At 45.0% G+C, this 19,195-nt stretch overlaps 1 protein-coding gene across 8 annotated transcripts in view; it reads left to right on the top strand.

Annotated features, from left to right (window-relative positions):
- The window catches only part of LOC139374883 (protocadherin Fat 1-like), a 104,484-nt gene that overhangs the window by 35,366 nt on the left and 49,923 nt on the right, over positions 1–19,195 (top strand). For 6 of the 8 annotated variants that reach the window (XR_011627742.1, XM_071116076.1, XM_071116074.1 and 3 more), the window contains exons 4-8: positions 4,908–4,969; positions 12,060–12,389; positions 13,721–13,937; positions 14,418–14,483; positions 16,856–16,995. Coding sequence is in view for 7 of the 8 variants with exons in the window: in XM_071116076.1 (XP_070972177.1) it covers positions 4,908–4,969; positions 12,060–12,389; positions 13,721–13,937; positions 14,418–14,483; positions 16,856–16,995 (815 nt within the window). In the remaining variant the exon portion in view is untranslated. The remainder of the gene's footprint in view (positions 1–4,907; positions 4,970–12,059; positions 12,390–13,720; positions 13,938–14,417; positions 14,484–16,855; positions 16,996–19,195) is intronic. The other 2 variants (XM_071116078.1, XM_071116075.1) reach the window with 1 other exon arrangement.

Raw genomic sequence — 19,195 nt, 5'->3', positions numbered from 1 at the left:
CGCTTCCGCTTATCGTCAGTCCTGCACATCCTGTCGGGGGAAAATTCCCAAGCTTCCAATAGTCCTCAGCTTCCATTATATATTTTCCCAGATCTCCTGTATCCGTTCCTACTCGAGAGCCGTCTACAGAGAGACAGTGAGCTCATAGTAGGGGTCCCTCTTTTTGTGTCCCTAATGGAAACCTATTCTCTACTTACTGCATTACTTTTGACCAGGGCCCACTGTCAAAAGAAGTGCACTATGTAGGGAATAGGTTTCCATTAGGGACGCATGCATTGTTTGTTTATACGCCCTCTTATGAATATCCATTAGATGAGTCCTATTAGCTACCTGGTAGGAGGGTAATGAGGTAGGGAGCATGGTCCTATCCCTCCTTGGGGTGTGTGTGCGTTTAGGGGAGCGAGGCAGGCATTTTAGTTTTTGAGTGATATAGCTGTCTCTCTCTCCTTCGCTAAATGCTAGCCATTTTCACAAAGACCCCCTCTTAGCAGCAGGTGTGGGAGGGTCACGGGAGGGTATTGTCTGGGTCCACTTACACTGTGTCTGTGTGTGTGCCTGTCAGTACGTCCCTGTCCGAGTGTGTGGCGGTTTCTATCTTGTTGTGTGAATCTGTGTCCCTGTCTGCATCCCTGTTTGTACGTGTGAAGTGGGCTCTTACGGGGACGCAGGGGCCTTTTTGTAAGCTGTGTGAAGTGCGGCATTTCTCCGCTAGCTAAATGATACATCTGCGGAGGCCCATCAATGGTCCCCAGTCAATGGCTCTGTGGCAGCTCACCTTTTTAAAGGAACACCCAAACAACCCCTTCTCTACTCTTAACTGTTTATCCTGCCTTATCTTAGAACCCCTCACACAAGTCGGCCATGCTTTGGGCTACTTCTTTTGGGATACTTTGCCGTGCGACACACACTTTGGGATAATGACGGTTTTCTTGGGCCTGTTGTGACGGAGCAACAAGTGCAGGAAACAAATGGCTGTTTTTTACCTCAATTTTGGGTTCTGGTTGTGTCTCCCCGGAGACTAGCTTGGAGCTAGTTGGTAGATTCTACAATGAAACACGAAGATGTTGAAATTATTGTCTTCGGCACTCGAAGCTAGGAGAGGTTAAATGTTTTCTCCTTATGAGAAAAACGAGTCGCCCTGGGCCGTTTATATATTTTTTTACCCTCAACACAACAGAAAAACAGCAATCCCGACCTAGATCAAATAATGAAATCTCGGGGAGATTTTTGCTAGTTTTTCAACAATTACGGTAAATATCTCAAGGCGCTCATATAGCTCCTTCATAACCGAGGAGGGTTTAAATCACCCACTGCAGACACCAACAAGATTCCCACACGTCTGCAGTCGACAGCTAAATATGTGTCACCCTGCTAGACTGCTAATCACTGCAGTAATACCTGGGTTGTGTCGTCCCAGCCCGGCATCGTCCCAGCCAGCTCCCCCGGCCTCCATTTTGGAGACGCGGTTGTGCTGAAGGATATGCTGAGGAGCGACCTCTCTTTTGCAACTGTTGTTTTTCCCCTCTTCTCAAAACAGCCTGGCTGTAATTACTGTCGGCCCCGGCTCAGCCCACTCCTGAGGAGGCTTGTGTGTGTTTGGACCGCTATATTGTGGATTAGAACGGCAACCTTCTCTCTGCTGTCTAGTGTGTGTGTGATTTACGTGTGTGTGTGTGTGTGTTTTGAGAGCTGGTTTTTGGGTTTGGAACGGCAAGCTTCTCCCTGATGGCAGGCCTATATGTAGCCTGTTGGCAGGCCTGTATGTAGCCTGATTGCAGGCCAATATGTAGCCTGCCAACAGCTGTACAGCTCCTCTAATCTTAACACAACTTAGTCATGTTGACTTCTGTCTGGACTCTGTATCTAGGACTAGTCCCTATAGCTATACACAGACTGTAAAAAAAAAACTTTCCATGACATAGACTGACCAGGTGAATCCAGGTGAAAGTTACGATCCCTTATTGAAGTCACCTGTTAAATCCACTTCAATCAGTGTAGATAAAGGGGAGGAGACAGGTTAACGAATGATTTTTAAGCCTTGAGACAATTGAGACATGGATTGAGCATGACAAAAGATTTAAGTGCCTTTGAAGAAGGTATGGTAGTAGGTCGCAAGGCACACCAGTTTGTGTCAAGAACTGCTGGGGTTTTTCATGCTCAACATTTTCCTGTAGGTATCAAGAATGGTCCACCACCCAAAGGACATCCAGACAACTTGACACAACTGTGGGAAGCATTGGAGTCAACATGGGTCGGGCATTCCCTGTGGAAACGCTTTCTTATAGAGTCCACGCCCCGACGTTTTGAGGCTGTTCTGAGAAGAGAAGGGGGGGTGCAGCACAGCCACCTGGCTGTGCTGCTGCTCCAGTTTCAACTGACCTGAGCCATAGGACCATGCCCCAGGAATACCTGACATGATGACTCCTTGCTGTCCCCAGTCCACCTGACTGTGCTGCTGCTCCAGTTTCAACTATTCTGCCTTATTATAATTCGACCATGCTGGTCATTTATGAACATTTGAACATCTTGACCATGTTTTGTTATAATCTCCACCCGGCACAGCCAGAAGAGGACTGGCCACCCCACATAGCCTGGTTCCTCTCTAGGTTTCTTCCTAGGTTTTGGCCTTTCTAGGGAGTTTTTCCTAGCCACCGTGCTTCTACACCTGCATTGCTTGCTGTTTGGGGTTTTAGGCTGGGTTTCTGTACAGCACTTTGAGATATCAGCTGATGTACGAAGGGCTATATAAATAGATTTGATTTGATTTGATTTGATTTAACTCAATATTAGGAAGGTGTTCTTAATGTTTGGTAAACTGTGTATAGTACTTACTGGCGGCAGTGTATTTCCAATCCAAAGGCAGAATTGATCTTCGGAGGCTGGAAGCCTGGAGCCGTGGCTCAGATAAAGATTGGAACGTACGTAAGCTAAGAGTACCACTTCATAGTTGTTGACGCTTCTAACCCCACATCAAAGGACCGCTCCCGAGAGCTAGGAGACAGCTAAGATACTTTAAGAAAAAAAGAAAGATAGCTCCAGCCATCCGGATCAATTTAGAGCAACCTTTCCTAAGAGTTGTACCTCAGTTAAATTTAGCTTCTCGCTAGGATGGATGTGCAGAGGAGTCAACCCCCGTCCCTTCAATTAAAGCTGTGGAGGATTTTCAGCCTGGCACACTTGGCAGCTTGACAAAGGGGAACGTGTGTTTGTGTGTGTGTGTGTGTGAGAGCGCAACCCCCTCTCTTTGCCAGTCTTTGGGAAATGTGGGTAATATTATTGTGTGTGTGTATGTATGTATATATATATATATATATATATATATATATATATATATATATATATATATATATATATATATGTGTGTGTGTGTGAGAGCCACTCTCTCTTTCATTCTTTGGGAAATGGGGGTAATACGATCACTTTGTTTATGTCCATTGAGATGCCCAGCAAATTGTCCTGTTTTCAGGACAGCCCCACCGATATGCCTTACCTTCTTTTACAAAGAGCCTTGTTCGCCAGTTAGCTGCTAGTCTCAACCCATAACACTACCCATGGCCAAACTACCCAGCATTATTACAACAGTACAGTGTAGCCCATTGACTTAGCTCTTGCATTTGTCCTGACAGTGGCATGTTGTCAAGCGTCCTTCCTTTCTTAATCGCTCCCAATTTCCCGGACAAGCTTTTCCAACTTGTAACGCCTTCATTAGCTTTGTTCAATGTATTGCAAACAAAACAAAAACTAGCTTAGCACACAAGGGAAACATTGTCTTTCGCTAATGCTGATAGCGCTTTGTTTTTTATTTATTTTAAATTCCAAATGAACATTGTTACTTTTTAGGGTAAGGTATGACGCCCGGGGGAGCTCTGGCTCAGTTGAGTACTTCATTTGCTGTGCAGGGCTATTTTGAGAGGTGCTGTAAGTTGTGGGCTTGCTATTCTGGTTTGCACCATATGTGCCATTGATGGGCTCGGGTTTCGGAAATCCTTTTTTTTTTTTGCTATGATAATCAGGTCGACCAGCCGGCTCTGGTGCGGTCTGCTCTGGCACGTCTACTCTGCACTCATGTCTACTGCAAGGTTACAATTACGCCGGGAGTGAGAATACGCTGCTTATTATTTGAGGAGAAGAGACTGCTCGTATAATGTAGCCATATATTTAAAACAAAATTATCTCTCTTCTCCCTGTCCTTTGGTTGAATCTGATTCAAATCTCGAAAATCCTTAAAACCAAACCATGGGGATCTCATTCGAAACCCTTACACAGACGAGTTGAGACTCTGGCGCTCGGGCTTGGTGCTGCAGTTGACTGTGTCTGCCTCTTGACTGCCCGCCTCTGTATTTGTTCAGCTTGCGCTATAAGCCTCAGTTAGAGTTTTAGAGGCCACCGCTTGTTTCAGAGCCCGTCAGCGGACCTCCGCGATATTTCACCTGTGGCGGACGGGGTGGCCTGACAGTGGACCTGTCTGGGTCGCGGAAGTGACCGGGGGGGGGTTGGTTATCTCTAAGGGTCAGTATCTCAGCCCCTTCCTCCTCTCGTAGGTCATTTAGAAGAAGGGTTGGATGACATAACCAAGGGAACAAAGAATGGAGGGCTTGATTTTCCCCCACAAAAAAAATGTAAATCAGCTATTTACCCTGGCCATTTCATGCTTTGGTGTTAGTTTAGCTTTAGGAAGCACGTCATGCGTCTTGTAATGAAGTTTGTCTGCCGTTACAAATATGCCTTTTTTTCTCAGTATTTTTCTGCCTTTTTCTCTATGGTTTTGTGATTTCATTTTCATGATTGCATCAAGTCAAGAAAATGGAATATCACATTGTCCTTTAGCAAGAAGATGTAACATTGATGCAACATTAATACATTGATTGGGGCCATAGTACTAACAAACCTCTCTTTTCTCACAACAGGTCTTGTTACAACTACCTCGAGGAAGCTGGATCGAGAACAGCAGGATGAGCACATTCTTGAGGTAAGCACCTTGTTTTGTCTGGTCTACCACTAACAGAAAGGGGGGAGGGAGAAAGAAGAGGGGGAATGAAAAAAACGGTCTACTTCCTTGTCTGTCCGTCTGTGTGAGCCCTCGTGTTTGTTTGGAGAAGCATTAGCAGCATTGCTAATCATCAGAAAGGCCCTCAAGGACGACCTCTTCAGCCGAAACGGCCTTTAGACTTGGCTGTCTTCAACCTCCAACCAACGTACTTTGGCCGAGCGCCAAGTGTTGCCAACCAAAACAAGCTGGGGCACAGAGACGCAGCGCATAGTTCCACACTAACCGGCGGAAGGGGGTTTGGGTTTTGGATCATGATTCCGCCGTTTGAGATTTCCAGGGGGGAATCAGGGTGACTGTGCCTTTGTTCTTCTCCAGTGTACCGTCACGGGATCGAGGGGGGCAAGCCGGGGCAGGAAGCGAACCTTCAACGCCGGGTTGATGTTTAAACTTGTGGATACTCACTTTTTCTCTCTGTATCGCTAGGTCTCTCTCTCTCTTTCTGTCTCCCCCTCTCTTTCTTCTCTAACCCCACCCACCCTCCTTCCAACCCCCACCCCCCACTTCATTCCATTCCCTCTGCCCAACCTAACCAAACGTTTAACGCCAGCACATTTAATTTTGTGCCAAGATCGATTAACCAGATTGGGCGCTGCTTAATTATCGTTATAGGAGTTAATGCAATTTGCGGTTCATTGGATGCCAATTAATGCCGATGTGTGCCCGCATGCCAGCCACTCCCTGTGTTTTCATACTCAATTTACACAGTGGGACACACTCATTTTATTCTGGGACTGGAGAGTAAAGATAGTGGGGGAGAGGAGGGGAGAGATCTGTTCTCCTGAGGGAGACATTTTACTGCCTCCCGCTTCTCCTTCTCTTCCTACTCTCTCTTTCTCCCTCTCTCTCTTTCCCTCCCCCCTCTCTCTCTCATTCTCTCCAACCACATCTATGATAAATTAAATGGCCTACTCTTAGATTTGAGTGCCGAGTTGCAGAGGCCTCAAGAGAGAGGAAAACTAAATTGAAGCTTTCGACACCAAAAGCCCTTTTTTAATTTGTTAAAGTGACCAGGCCAGGAGCCCTCTGTGCGAACGACTGAGCAGATTCCCAGGGCAGTCAGAGTCCAAAGCCACCCTTGAGGGTTAATCTCAGGGGCATTGGTTGGTGTGTGACAGTAGAATTAGAGATGAAGAGAGCTGATAGCCTCTGTGTTTTTCCAACAGGCTCCTGTTTTTACGAATACATAGCCAGTGCCCGTTTGTTATTACTACGCTGTTCATTTGTCCCGTTTGAAGAAATGCTCCAGCAGACGTTAAATAACCACGTTAAATGTTAACAAGCTCAAAGCGCTCCTCCAGTTCTTTCATGTTGGGGCCAAATTAAAATGCACAGTGACATTCGTACACTTCTTTATACATACATACATACATACATACATACATACATACATACATACATACATACATACATACATAATAAATAACCAGTCAAAAGTTTGGACACACCTACTCATTCAAGGGTTTTTCTTTATTTTTTAAAATTATTTTCTACATTGTAGAATAATAGTGAAAGACATCAAAACTATGAAATAACACATATGGAATCATGTAGTAACTTCAAGTGTTAAACAAAGCTAAATATATTTTAGTTTCTTCAATGTAGCCACCCTTTGCTTTGATGAAAGCTTTGCACTCTTGGAACTCTCTCAATCAGCTTCACCTGGAATGCTTTTTCAACAGTCCTGAAGGAGTTCCCACATATGCTGAGCACTTGCTGGCTGCTTTTCCTTCACTCTGCGTTCCAACTCATCCCAGACCTACGGCTCCAGAGTGGCTCAGTGGTCTGAGACACTGCCTCTCAGTGCAAGAGGCGTCACTGCAGTACCTTGTTCGAATCCAGGCTGCATCACATCCGGTCGTAATTGGGAGTCCCATAGGGCGACGCACAAGTTGTCCAAGTTTGGCTGGGGTAGGCTGTCATTGTAAATAAGAATTTGTTCTTAACTGACTTGCCTAGTTAAATAAAGGTTATATTAAAAAAACATCTCAATTAAGTTGAGGTCAGGTGATTGTGGAGACCAGGTCATCTGATGCAGCACCCCATCACTCTCCTTCTTGATCAAATAGCTCTTACACAGCCTGGAGGTGTATTGGGTCATTGTGCTGTTGAAAAACAAATGATAGTCACACTAAGTGAAAACCAGATGGGATGGAGTATCACTGCAGAATGCTGTGGTATCCATGCTGGTTAAGTGTGCCTTGACTTCTAAATAAATCACAGACAGTATCAACAGGAAAACACCACAGCACCTCCTCCTTCATGCTTCACGGTTGGAACTACACATGCAGAGCTCATACGTTCACCTACTCTGCGTCTCACAAAGACACGGCGGTTGGAACCAAACATCTCCAATTTGGACTCATCAGACCAAAGGACAAATTTCCACCGGTTTAATGTCCATTGCTCGTGTATTTTGGCCCAAGCAATGCTTTTCTTCTTATTGGTGTCCTTTAGTAGTGGTTTCTTTGCAGCAATTCAACCATGAAGATCTGATTCACGCAGTCTCCTCTGAACAGTTGATGTTGAGATGTGTCTGTTACTTGAACTCTGTGAAGCATTTATTTGGGTTGCAATTTCTGAGACTGGTAACTCTAATGGGTCTTCCTTTCCTGTAGCGGTCCTCATGAGAACCAGTTTCATTATAGCGCTTGATGGGTTTTTGCGACTGCACTCGAAGAAACTTTCGAAGTTCTTGACATTTTCCGGATTGACTGACCTTCATGTCTGGACTGTCATTTCTCTTTGCTTATTTGAGCTGTTCTTTCCATAATATGGACTTTGTATTTTACCAAATAGGTCCATCTTCTGTTTTCTTCTCCTACCTTGTCACAACCCAACTGATTGGCTCAAACTCATTAAGATGGAAAGAAATTCCACAAATTAACTTTTAACAAGGCACACCTGTTAATTGAAATGCATTCCAGGTGACTACCTCATGAGCTCATTGAGAGGATGCCAAGAGTTTATAAAACTGTCATCAAGGCAAAGGGTGGCTACTTTGAAGAATCTCAAATATAAAATATATTTAGATTTGTTTAACACTTTTTTGGTAACTACATGTTTCCATCTGTGTTATTTCATAGTTTTGATGTCTTCACTGTAAAATGTAGAAAATAGTACAAATAAAAACCCTTGAATGAGTTGGTGTGTCCACACTTTTGACTGGTTGTGTGTGTGTGTGTGTGTGTGTGTGTGTGTGTGTGTGTGTGTGTGTGTGTGTGTGTGTGTGTGTGTGTGTGTGTGTGTGTGTGTGTGTGTGTGTGTGTGTGTGTGTGTGTGTGTGTGTGTGTGTGTGTGTGTGTGTGTGTGTGTGTGTGTGTACATATATGTATATTCAGGTGGTTGTGGAGAAAGGGGTTCAGACCAGGATTTGAGGTCTTCCCTCCGCCACCTTTGTCTTATAAGCTGATCTTAGGTCAGTTTTGCAAATGCCAGGCTCACCAAGATTACCCTGGCATTTGCTCACTTAGAGACCTCCCTCCACTCCCACTGCCAGTGGCGCTCACACGCATACACGCTGGCATGTGCACACATGCACAGATGCAAGCATGTACACACACACATACACACACCACCACCTACCAACCCCTCCCCATCATAAACTCCATTCCTTTCCCCATCCACCCAGCCACCCCCCCTCCCGGCTGACCCAAATTTAAGGAAAACTTTGACTATGTACAGACGCAGTGAGCATAGCCTTGCTATTGTTACAACACTGTATATAGACATAATATGACATTTGCAATGTCTTTATTCTTTTGGAGCGTCTGTGAGTGTAATCTTTTGTTTATTATCTACTTCACTTGCTTTGGCAATGTTAACATATGTTTCCCATGCCAATAAAGCCCTTGGAGGGAGAGAGGGAGAGAGAGAGAGAGAGAGAGAGAGAGGGAGGGAGAGAGGGAGGGAGAGAGAGGAAACAACAAGGGAGACATGTTAGGACATGCTCGCCCAGTTCTGAAAGAGAGACAAGTTTAATGTTCTGCTCATAGGCATATCTCTACACCAACTTCCCAAGTGTCTATAGTCTCAGCCACTTTCTTGATTAATGCCCTCTGAAGTGTCTAGGCACTAATGTTTCACGACGACAGACTTGACAGTTGGCCGCCATTTGACCAGGGGTTTGTTGCAGACGCGCAACAATACGCACCAAGTGTAAACATTTCATTCCTAAAAAGCCTGAGAACCACTGTGACACGGTCTTCACGTTGTTGTGACTGTCTGTCGGACATGGTGAGAGACTGGCCTCTGGTAAAGGCTTTGTTTTGAAAGAGTAGGATGTGCTGATGAGCAACTGTCTAGCACGGCTCGGAAGCGCACTCATGTACACACTCACTCACTCACTCTGTCTGACTAGGTAAAAATCTGCCGTTCTGCCCCTGAGAAAGGCAGTTAACCCACTTGTTCCCCGTACAGTATTACAGAGTTCAGTTAGTTTTTGTAATTGATGCTCCTATCTTGTCTCTTCGGTCGCTCTGCAATAATTACAATTTGTGTTGCATCCCAAATGGCACCCTATTTAATGCACTTGAGGCCTGTGGGCCCTGGTCGAAAGAAGTGCACTATATCGGGAATCGGATATAATTTGGGATGCACACACACACACAGCCGAGTTCAGCTGTTCACATTAGCCCGGGTCCTCATCTTCAGCTTTTTTCAATCCACTGCTTTGATTTCATAGACGGAACTGTGGACAAAGCGTGTGTACCAATGACACTCTACTCCCTATATAGTGCACTGCTTTTGAACAGGACACCTAGGGCTCTGGTCAAAAGTAGTGCACCATGTCGATGTAGGGTGCCATTTGGGATACATGAATATAATCTGAAAACGGGGCCAAATGAACTCATCTGCCCGTAATGGCAATGTTCATTACAGAATATGAGAATACGGGCCAACGCACCGGCAACACTGCTCCCGAGAGGCGCACGCCGCCCCAAACTCGAATGGTCCTCGTCGTCCCATTTAATTAATTTTGTTCGGGCAAATAACTCGGGCGGCCTTGGACCGACTAGGCGCAGGAAAACAAAAACACATTATGCCGCTAATTGTCGCTGCTAGTGCCAAATGGCGTGTGACCACAACCCCAAAGTGTTTTTGCTAAAGCGCTGAGCAGATGGTTTTAAATGACTATTGTTCAGCTCTTTATTTTTTATTTCTGACGCTTTAAGCTCAGAATTGCTCACATCTCTCCCGGCTGTGAGATAGACGATCCCCAGTTCAGTTTCCCAGTTACTCATGAGATTTAAGTGTTGTGTTTGTTTGGGTCATCTAAGCTTATTGCTGGCTGCGTACATTAAGCTGGCTGTGCATTTCATTTGAAAGACACCATTCAGCCATTAAGCCAGGCCTAATTAACAAAGTGTTAAAGCAGCTGAGTGTTCAAACTACCAAGTGTTAAAACTAATGTTAAAACCAACTTAAGTCTCTCAAGCAAACTATGGGCTGTAGGGTTTCATCATTATTTTGAATTTTTTTTAATCAAACCTCTCCAAATGGGTGCCATTGGTGTTTTTCTTTTTTGAAACCCTGGTCCCAGATCAGTTTGTGTTATGTGTCAATGACCATGGGAATTGGAAAGACCGCACAAACTGATCTTGGACCAGGCTGGTGTTTTGATACCTAATACTTATTTCGCTGTGAGGAAGAAAAGAGTGCTAGAGGCGTCACTACAGACACCCTGGTTCATATGCAGGCTGTATCACAACCGGCCGTGATTGGGAGTCCCATAGCGCGACGCACAATTGGCCCAGCGTCGTCCGGGTTTGGCCGGCGTAGGCCGTCATTGAAAATAAGAATTTGCTCTTAACTGACTTGCCTAGTCAAATAAAGGTAAACCCATTTAACGGAACATATTGTTTTTGGAGCAATAAGAAGACATTGGGGAAGGGGGATACCTCTGAATCAGAGAGGTGCTGGGGGGCTGCCTTCATTGACATCCACGTCTTGGGCGCCCCGGGGAACAGTGCCTTAACTGCCTTGCTTAGGGGCACATTGCTCACCAAAGAAACGGGACCTGCTACATCCCCAAAATAACGACGAGTCTCATTCGTCTGTGGCAGAAAAGCAAAGCAGCAAAGCGAGTGCCCTCTTTGGACCGTCTTGTTGCGCTCGTCTCAGAAAAAAACACTTGCCTCTCACATTCATTGAATCCATTCACCATAAAAAAAACAATGAGTGAAAGGGAAAGAAAGAAAGAAGGAAAGGGAACAATTCAACTTCAATAAGCGAGCGAGTGAATAACAAGCCTGTTGCCTTCGCATATTGGTTCCCGGAAGCACAGCATGGGTCTTTGAATAAAATGACTTGACAGCTCGCTAATCTCGGGAAGGAATTTCTTCAATTTTGGCAGCCAATTGACTAACTGAGAAACATTTGTGAGCACAGCAATGACATGGAGAGAGGGAGGAAGAGGTAGTGGGGGGAGAGAGAAAGGGGGAGAAAGTGAGGGAAAAGGGAGAGAAGAAAGTGAGTTTGCTTTTTTACCTCCGCTCTCTTTGGTTAGTTCAAGGACTTCGAATAAGGAACGTCTTAAAACGTCGGAGCTCCGGTCATTACATATTTAGGAGATGCAGAGTTTACTGCTTACACATATGTGCTCCATTATTGCCTGGTCTCCCCCCCCCCCCCCCCCCCCCTCCTCTGCAGTATATGCATTGTTTCGCTAAACTGGTTTTAAACGTGGCTTTAATTGGAAATGTTTACGTGACAACACTCTTTCCAAGGTTGCATGGGAATATGGAACACAATGCCCGTTCAAAATATGAAATGTGATGACAGTTAATTCACATGGATCCTTTGAAGCGTTTCATTCACCGTTTCCTTCTTTTCCCTCTCACAGTCTTAAACAGGATTCCAATTGTAATTCCATGTTTTCCTCAAAAATTCTCTCACGGAATTCCCATTCTAATTCCATGTTTCCTGCTCTTTTTTTGTTCAGAATAGTCACAGGCATCAATTTCCATACTTCCATTTTAATAACATGTTTTTCCAAACTTTTCCCAAATAGATCACCGTCACCGACCACGGCGTTCCCGCCAAATCCACCACGGTCCGTGTCATCGTCAAAGTCCTGGACGAGAACGACAGTCGGCCACAGTTCCTGGAGAAGATCTACAAGATCAAGCTTCCAGAACGGGAAAAAACGGAAAAGGACCGGGCTCTGAAGCGGGATCCCGTGTACCGGGTGATCGCCTCGGACCGTGATGAGGGTGCCAACTCGGAGATCTCTTATTCCATCGAGGAGGGAGATGAGCACGGGAAGTTCTTCATCGAGCCAAAGACGGGTCTGGTGTCGTCCAAGAAGTTCTCCTCCGCCGGGGAGTATGACATCCTCACCGTGAGTAGCCTAGCGCATGTTGATTCATCGTTTTTGTATTTTTCGCTAGGAAATTCCTCCGCATCTTATACTTAACAAAAATATAAATGCAACATGCAGCAATTAGATTAAAAAAAACTGAGATAAAGGTCATATAAGGAAATCAGTCAATTGAAATGCATTCATTACGACCTAATCTATGGATTTCACATGACTGGGCAGGGGCGCAGCCATGGGGGGGGGGGGGGGGGGTGTCTTGGGAGTCCAGCCAATCAGAATGAGTTTTTCCCCACAAAACGGCTTCATTACAGACAGTTTCATCAGCTGTCCGTGTGGCTGTTCTCAGATGATCCAGCAGGTGAAGAAGCCAGTTCTGTAGGTCCTGGGCTGGTCTGTGGTTGTGAGGCCGATTTGGACGTACTGCTAAATTCTCTAAAACAACTTTGGAGGTGGCTTATGGTAGAGAAATTAACATTACATGATCTGGTAGTAGCTCTGGTGGACATTCCTGCAGTCAGCATGCCAATTGCACGCTCCCTCAAATGTAGACATCTGTGGCATTATGTTGTGACAAAACTGGACATTCAAGTGGCCTTTTATTGTCCCCAGCACAAGGTGTACCTTTGTAATGATCATGCTGTTTAATCAGTTTCTTCATATGCCACACCTGTCAGGTGGATGGATTATCTTGGCAAAGGAGAAATGCTCACTAACAGGGATGTAAACAAATTTGTGCACAACATTTGAGAGAAAAAGCTTTTTGTGAGTATGGAACATTTCTGGGATCTTTTCTTTCAGCTCATGAAACATGGGACCAACACTTGACAGGTTGCGTTTATATTTTTGTTCATATCGGACTGGGGGCTTTGATTTATTCACGTTGATTTACTTTTACATTTCCAATGTACATGCCATATTGCATTTGTTGATAGCATTTTGAGGTTTAGGATAGTCACAGTACTTTTATGTCATAGTACTTTTGGGCCAGTGTTGCCTGTGATAGATTTATCTCACTTGACGGAATTAGACACTTAACACTGTAATCTCCCGGACATCTGTTTAACGGGGGACGCCATGGTAACAGGTGTTCTGCTCTGTGGTTGTTTTTGTCCATGTGGGGCTGGCTGGCCGTTCTTTGACCTCTTGGCCTATCTGTCTCTGTCTCTCACTCTATTTCTCTCTCTCTCTCTCTTGCGCTCTCTCTCTTTCCTCTCCCCCCTAACTCTCCCTGTGTTTTAATTCAAGTATTTTAATTCATGCTTATAAGTGCTATCCGCTGGGAATCCAGTGTGTTTTGTTGTGTAATTTAGTTACCCAAATCAATTCAAATCAATTCATTCTCTCTCTATCAGATCAAAGCGGTGGACAACGGGCGCCCCCAGAAGTCGTCCACCTGCCGGCTGCACATCGAGTGGATCCCCAAGCCGGAGGTGGCGGCCAGCGCCCCCCCCCTGGCCTTTGAGGAGCCCCCCTTCTTCTTCTCAGTGATGGAGAGCGACCCCGTGGCGCACATGGTGGGGGTCATCACCACGGAGATGTCGGACACGCCAGTCTGGTTCGAGATCACAGGTGAAACCTTGACGAGTGGCTGCAGGGTTCCGTTTTAGGTTGCGTGTGTCGGTCTGTGCATACGCGCATGCGTGTGTATGTGGGTCAGTCGAATGCGCTCTAGAAGGAGATGAATCTAGTTGTATAGACAAGGGAAGACATCCTCGGCATAGATTCTTGTAGCATTCTTCTTAGCACTAACCCAAGCAAGCGAATATGAGTGTGAACCCAACAAACCCAAAAACAAAACCAACGTACAACCTATTTTCTCCTTGCTCCCTGTAATAATTGAGTCTCTAATAGTGACTTCTTTGCATGGTGAATGTTAACATCTCTACTGCATAAATTTCTTGAAAATACTCCTCCCTCCTCCCTTCTCCTAACCAACGTTTGACTGACGCCTTGCCTCTCTCTTTTTTCTCTATGTTTTCTTCTTCTCTGCTTCTCTTCTCTTCTCTTCTCCTTTGGGAATGTCTCTTGTACTGGATTTGGTTTGTCCAGAAGGAGACACGGGGGAAGTGTTTTACGTCGTTCAGATGGCTTGCGACCTCAACTGTACAGCAGAAGGTAGATCTGCTGTAATGGGATCTCTCTGCTGCCCTTGGCTGTATTAAGTGATCTCTCTAGTACCGTTGGAGATTGTTGACTGTGATGTCTGTCATGCAGATCTGGGTTCAAAAACGATTTGAAATCATTTCAACTACTCTAGGTGTGCTTGACTGAGCTTGCCTGGCTTCATAGACCAATAGGAGTGCAAACCCCGCCCATGCTACACTTCATGCAGGCTCAAAGTGTTTGAAAGAGTTCAAATGGCGTTTGAACCCAGTCATGCTGTCACGTGGCTGAGCTTGTGCATTTGTTTCTGTCGTTCTTGTGATCGTGTGACAACAGATTTACGTCAACACATATACCGCACGTGAACATGAACATATGGCTCCATTTTGTCTATGTACCGTATGTGTATTTCATTCACGGTGTCTCGTGGAATATATTGACACATGCAACTAACTGTAAGTGATTGATGTATACACATCATACCACTTGCACATATGCTTCCGTAATGTGCCTGGAAAGTTAACATAAGTACAGGGAAATGTTTTTTACATCGGTGATACACAGTGCAGTACATACAGTGCGGCAAAAAAGTATTTAGTCAGCCACCAATTGTGCAAGTTCTCCCACTTAAAAAGATGAGAGAGGCCTATAATTTTCATCATAGGTACACTTCAAATATGAAAGACAAAATGAGAACAAAAATCCAGAAAATCACATTGTAGGATTTTTTTATGAATTTATTTGCAAATTATGGTGGAAAATAAGTATTTGGTCACCTACAAACAAGCAAGAATTCTGGCTCTCACAGACCTGTAACTTCTTCTTTAAGAGGCTCCTCTGTCCTCCACTCGTTACCTGTATTAATGGCACCAACGGCCAAGACCAAAGAGCTGTCAAAGGACACCAGAAACAAAATTGTAGAACTGCACCAGGCTGGGAAGACTGAATCTGCAATAGTAAGCAGCTTGGTTTAAAGAAATCAACTGTGGGGGCAATTATTAGGAAATGGAAGACATACAACACTACTGATAATCTCCCTCGATCTGGGGCTCCACGCAAGATCTCACCCAGTGGGGTCAAAATGATCACAAGAACGGAGATCAAAAATCCCAGAACCACACGGGGGGACCTAGTGAATGACCTGCAGAGAGCTGGGACCAAAGTAACAAAGCCTACCATCAGTAACACACTACGCCGCCAGGGACTCAAATCCTGCAGTGCCAGACGTGTCCCCCTGCTTAAGCCAGTACATGTCCAGGCCCATCTGAAGTTTGCTAGAGAGCATTTGGATGATCCAGAAGAAGATTGGGAGAATGTCATATGGTCAGATGAAACCAAAATATAACTTTTTGGTAAAAACTCACCTCGTCGTGTTTGGAGGACAAAGAATGCTGAGTTGCATCCAAAGAACACCATACCTACTGTGAAGCATGGGGGTGGAAACATCATGCTTTGGGGCTGTTTTTCTGCAAAGAGACCAGGACGACTGATCCGTGTAAAGGAAAGAATGAATGGGGGCATGTATCGTGAGATTTTGAGTGAAAACCTCCTTCCATCAGCAAGGGCATTGAAGATGAAACGTTGCTGGATCTTTCACCCTGACAATGATCCCAAACACACCGACCGGGGAACGAAGGAGTGGCTTCGTAAGAAGCATTTCAAGGTCCTAGAGTGGCCTAGCCAGTCTCCAGATCTCAACCCCATAGAAAATCTTTGGAGGGAGTTGAAAGTCCGTGATGCCCAGCAACAGCCCCAAAACATCACTGCTATGGGGGAGATCTGCATGGAGGAATGGGCCAAAATACCAGCAACAGCGTGTGAAAACCTTGTGAAGACTTACAGAAAACGTTTGACCTCTGTCATTGCCAACAAAGGGTATATAACAAAGTTTTGAGAAACTTTTGTTATTGACCAAATACTTATTTTCCACCATGATTTGCAAATAAATTAATAAAAAATCCTACAATGTGATTTTCAGAATTTTTTTTCTCCTTTTGTCTGTCATAGTTGAAGTGTACCTATGATGAAAATTACAGGCGTCTCTCATCTTTTTAAGTGGGAGAACTTGCACAATTGGTGGCTGACTAATTACTTTTTTGCCCCACTGTATACTTCTGTATGTATCAACAATAGGGATAATGTTGCTTATCATATTGATGTAAGCAACAGTATGGATAATATACATTTATTATCATACATGGATTACATACAATGTATAAGTTCCTCTTGCCTAATGCCACGGCCAAACAGAACCATATGTCACTGTTAGCTTACCTAGCTCCCGTACTGCGTTATAATTTAAACAGGTGATGATGGCCCCACTCATTTCCTATCCATTTTAATTTGTGTGCCCGCCTAACCCTTCCTTCCGTCGTTTCCACCAGGTGGGAACTACGACAGCCGCTTTGACGTGGGCAAGGCCAGCGGGACCCTGATTGTGGCGAGGCCCCTCGACGCCGAGCAGAAATCCAATTACAACCTGACAGTGGCGGCAACGGACGGGACGCGTTTTGTCAGCACCCAGGTAATTGGAACGTTAATGTTTGTTGACGGCGGTACAGTTTGTCACGGATCCTATGAGGTAGGATGAACCATGAACCATGGTTTGCACAAGAGTCCTCATTCTGTGTCCGTCCGTTTTCAATGCTTTTAGTTGTGATTTTCGGCACTCTTGCCAAATTTAAATGAACCTGTGACTCCCTTTGTCTGACAGCCAGACAGACGAGGGGTTAAGCAAGGAGGTGGATCTAGAGTGAGGTCAAAAATTCTGTGCGCCCGTCCATTGCCTGTTTTTGATTAGACTCGCGCGTGGGTCAACACCACACCGGGCATACTCCAGAACCGCTTTCTTGGCAGACCAGCGCCGGGATTCTTCCATTGTCTCATTTCTGATGGGCCTAGGAGCGAGGGAGGAAGAAGGAGAGGAGGGCGGAAGAACGGTGCCTGTCTAGCCAGGCGCTTTTTAAAAAGTGTGCATTCCACAGCCCGTGTCTGCAGCTACGCCCCTCCTTCCCCCTCACTGAACCTGCATGTCTTTTCTTCTCTCTCTCTCTGAGAGAGAGAGAGAGAGAGAGAGAGAGAGAGAGAGAGAGAGAGAGAGAGAGAGAGAGAGAGAGAGAGAGAGAGAGAGAGAGAGAGAGAGAGAGAGAGAGAGAGAGAGAGAGAGAGAGAGAGAGAGAGAGAGAGAGAGAGAGAGAGAGAGAGAGAGAGAGAGGAAAATTGAGGACTCCCGAAGAGAGAGAGAGAGAAGAAAATTGAGGACTCCCGAAGAGAGAGAGAGAGAAGAAAATTGAGGACTCCCGAAGAGAGAGAGAGAGAAGAAAATTGAGGACTCCCGAAAAGACTGGGGCTAAAGAAAAGTGCAGGTCCACTCCACATTCTTTAATCCCGAGATGAATAATCTCTTGAGGTTTAGAGGCGTGCGATGATTCAACAAAAGCGCATTTGTGAAAACAGCACAATCTTTGCACGAATGTACCTAACCATAAACATCAATGCCTTTCTTACAATCAGTACACAGAAGCATATTGTTTTAAACTTGCATATTTAGTTAAAAGAAATTCATGTTAGCAGGCAATATAAACTAGGGAAATTGTGTCACTTCTCTTGCATTCATTGCACGCAGAGTCAGGGTATATGCTACAGTTTGGGCTGCTCTTTCTTCCTCCCTCGCTCCTATGACATAACATTGAAGGTTGTGCAATGTAACAGCAATATTTAGACTTGGGTTTGCTACCCGTTTGATAAAATACAGAACTGTTCCTTATTTCACTGAAAGAATAAGCGTTTTGTTTTCGAAATGATAGTGTCCGGATTTGACCATATTAATGACCAAAGGCTCGTATTTCTGTGTTTATTATAATTGCGATAAATTGGTATCGTCTTTTTTTGGTCCTCCAATAATCGGTATCGGCGTTGAAAAATCATAATCGGTTCGACCTCTAATTTCAACCCAGGTCCCTATCCATAGTCACAGTCTCGGGCCTATCGACTCTGGAAATTCCAATTGAAATTCCAATCCCAATGGTTCTGTGCCTCTTCTCAGAAGCATTCAGAGATCTGTTTTGGGGGGGAAAAAACTCTACTTGTTGTCTCTGCCTGTAAATAGAGCCTTTTATCATGTGGCCCTGTGTGCCGCCGAGCCCCTCTCAGCCTGCTGGGTTGGGGCGGCGAAGCGGGCGGCTGTGTTTTCCACAGCCCGCTGAAGGAAGCGTCGCTAAATGGAGGCTTCAGATCCATCACAGAGCACCCTATTGTCATGTGGAGAGAGAGAGAGACACACACACAGGCAAAATGCACACACACACACATACATACAGTACCAGTCAAACGTTTGGACACTTACTCATTCCAGTGTTTTTCTTTATTTTTACTACTACTGCTACATTGTAGAATAATAGTGAAGACATCAACACTATGAAATAACACATATGGAATCATGTAGTAACAAAAAAAGTGTTAAACAAAATATATTTTAGATTCTTCAAAGTAGCCACCCTGTCCCTTGATGATAGCTTTACACACTCTTGGCATCCTCTCAACCAGCTTTAGCTGGAATTATTTTTCAACAGTCTTGAAGGAGTCCCCACATATCTTGAGCTCTTGTTAGCTGCTTTTCTTTCACTCTGTGGTCCAACTCATCCCAAACCATCTCAATTAGGTTGAGGTCGTGTGATTGTGGAGGCCAGGTCATCTGATGCAGCACTCCATCACCCTCCTTCTTG

The sequence above is a fragment of the Oncorhynchus clarkii genome, chromosome 19 (genome assembly GCF_045791955.1).
Source record: "Oncorhynchus clarkii lewisi isolate Uvic-CL-2024 chromosome 19, UVic_Ocla_1.0, whole genome shotgun sequence".
In the NCBI taxonomy this organism is placed as follows: domain Eukaryota; kingdom Metazoa; phylum Chordata; class Actinopteri; order Salmoniformes; family Salmonidae; genus Oncorhynchus; species Oncorhynchus clarkii.
This window is presented reverse-complemented; position numbering and strand designations above follow the sequence as displayed.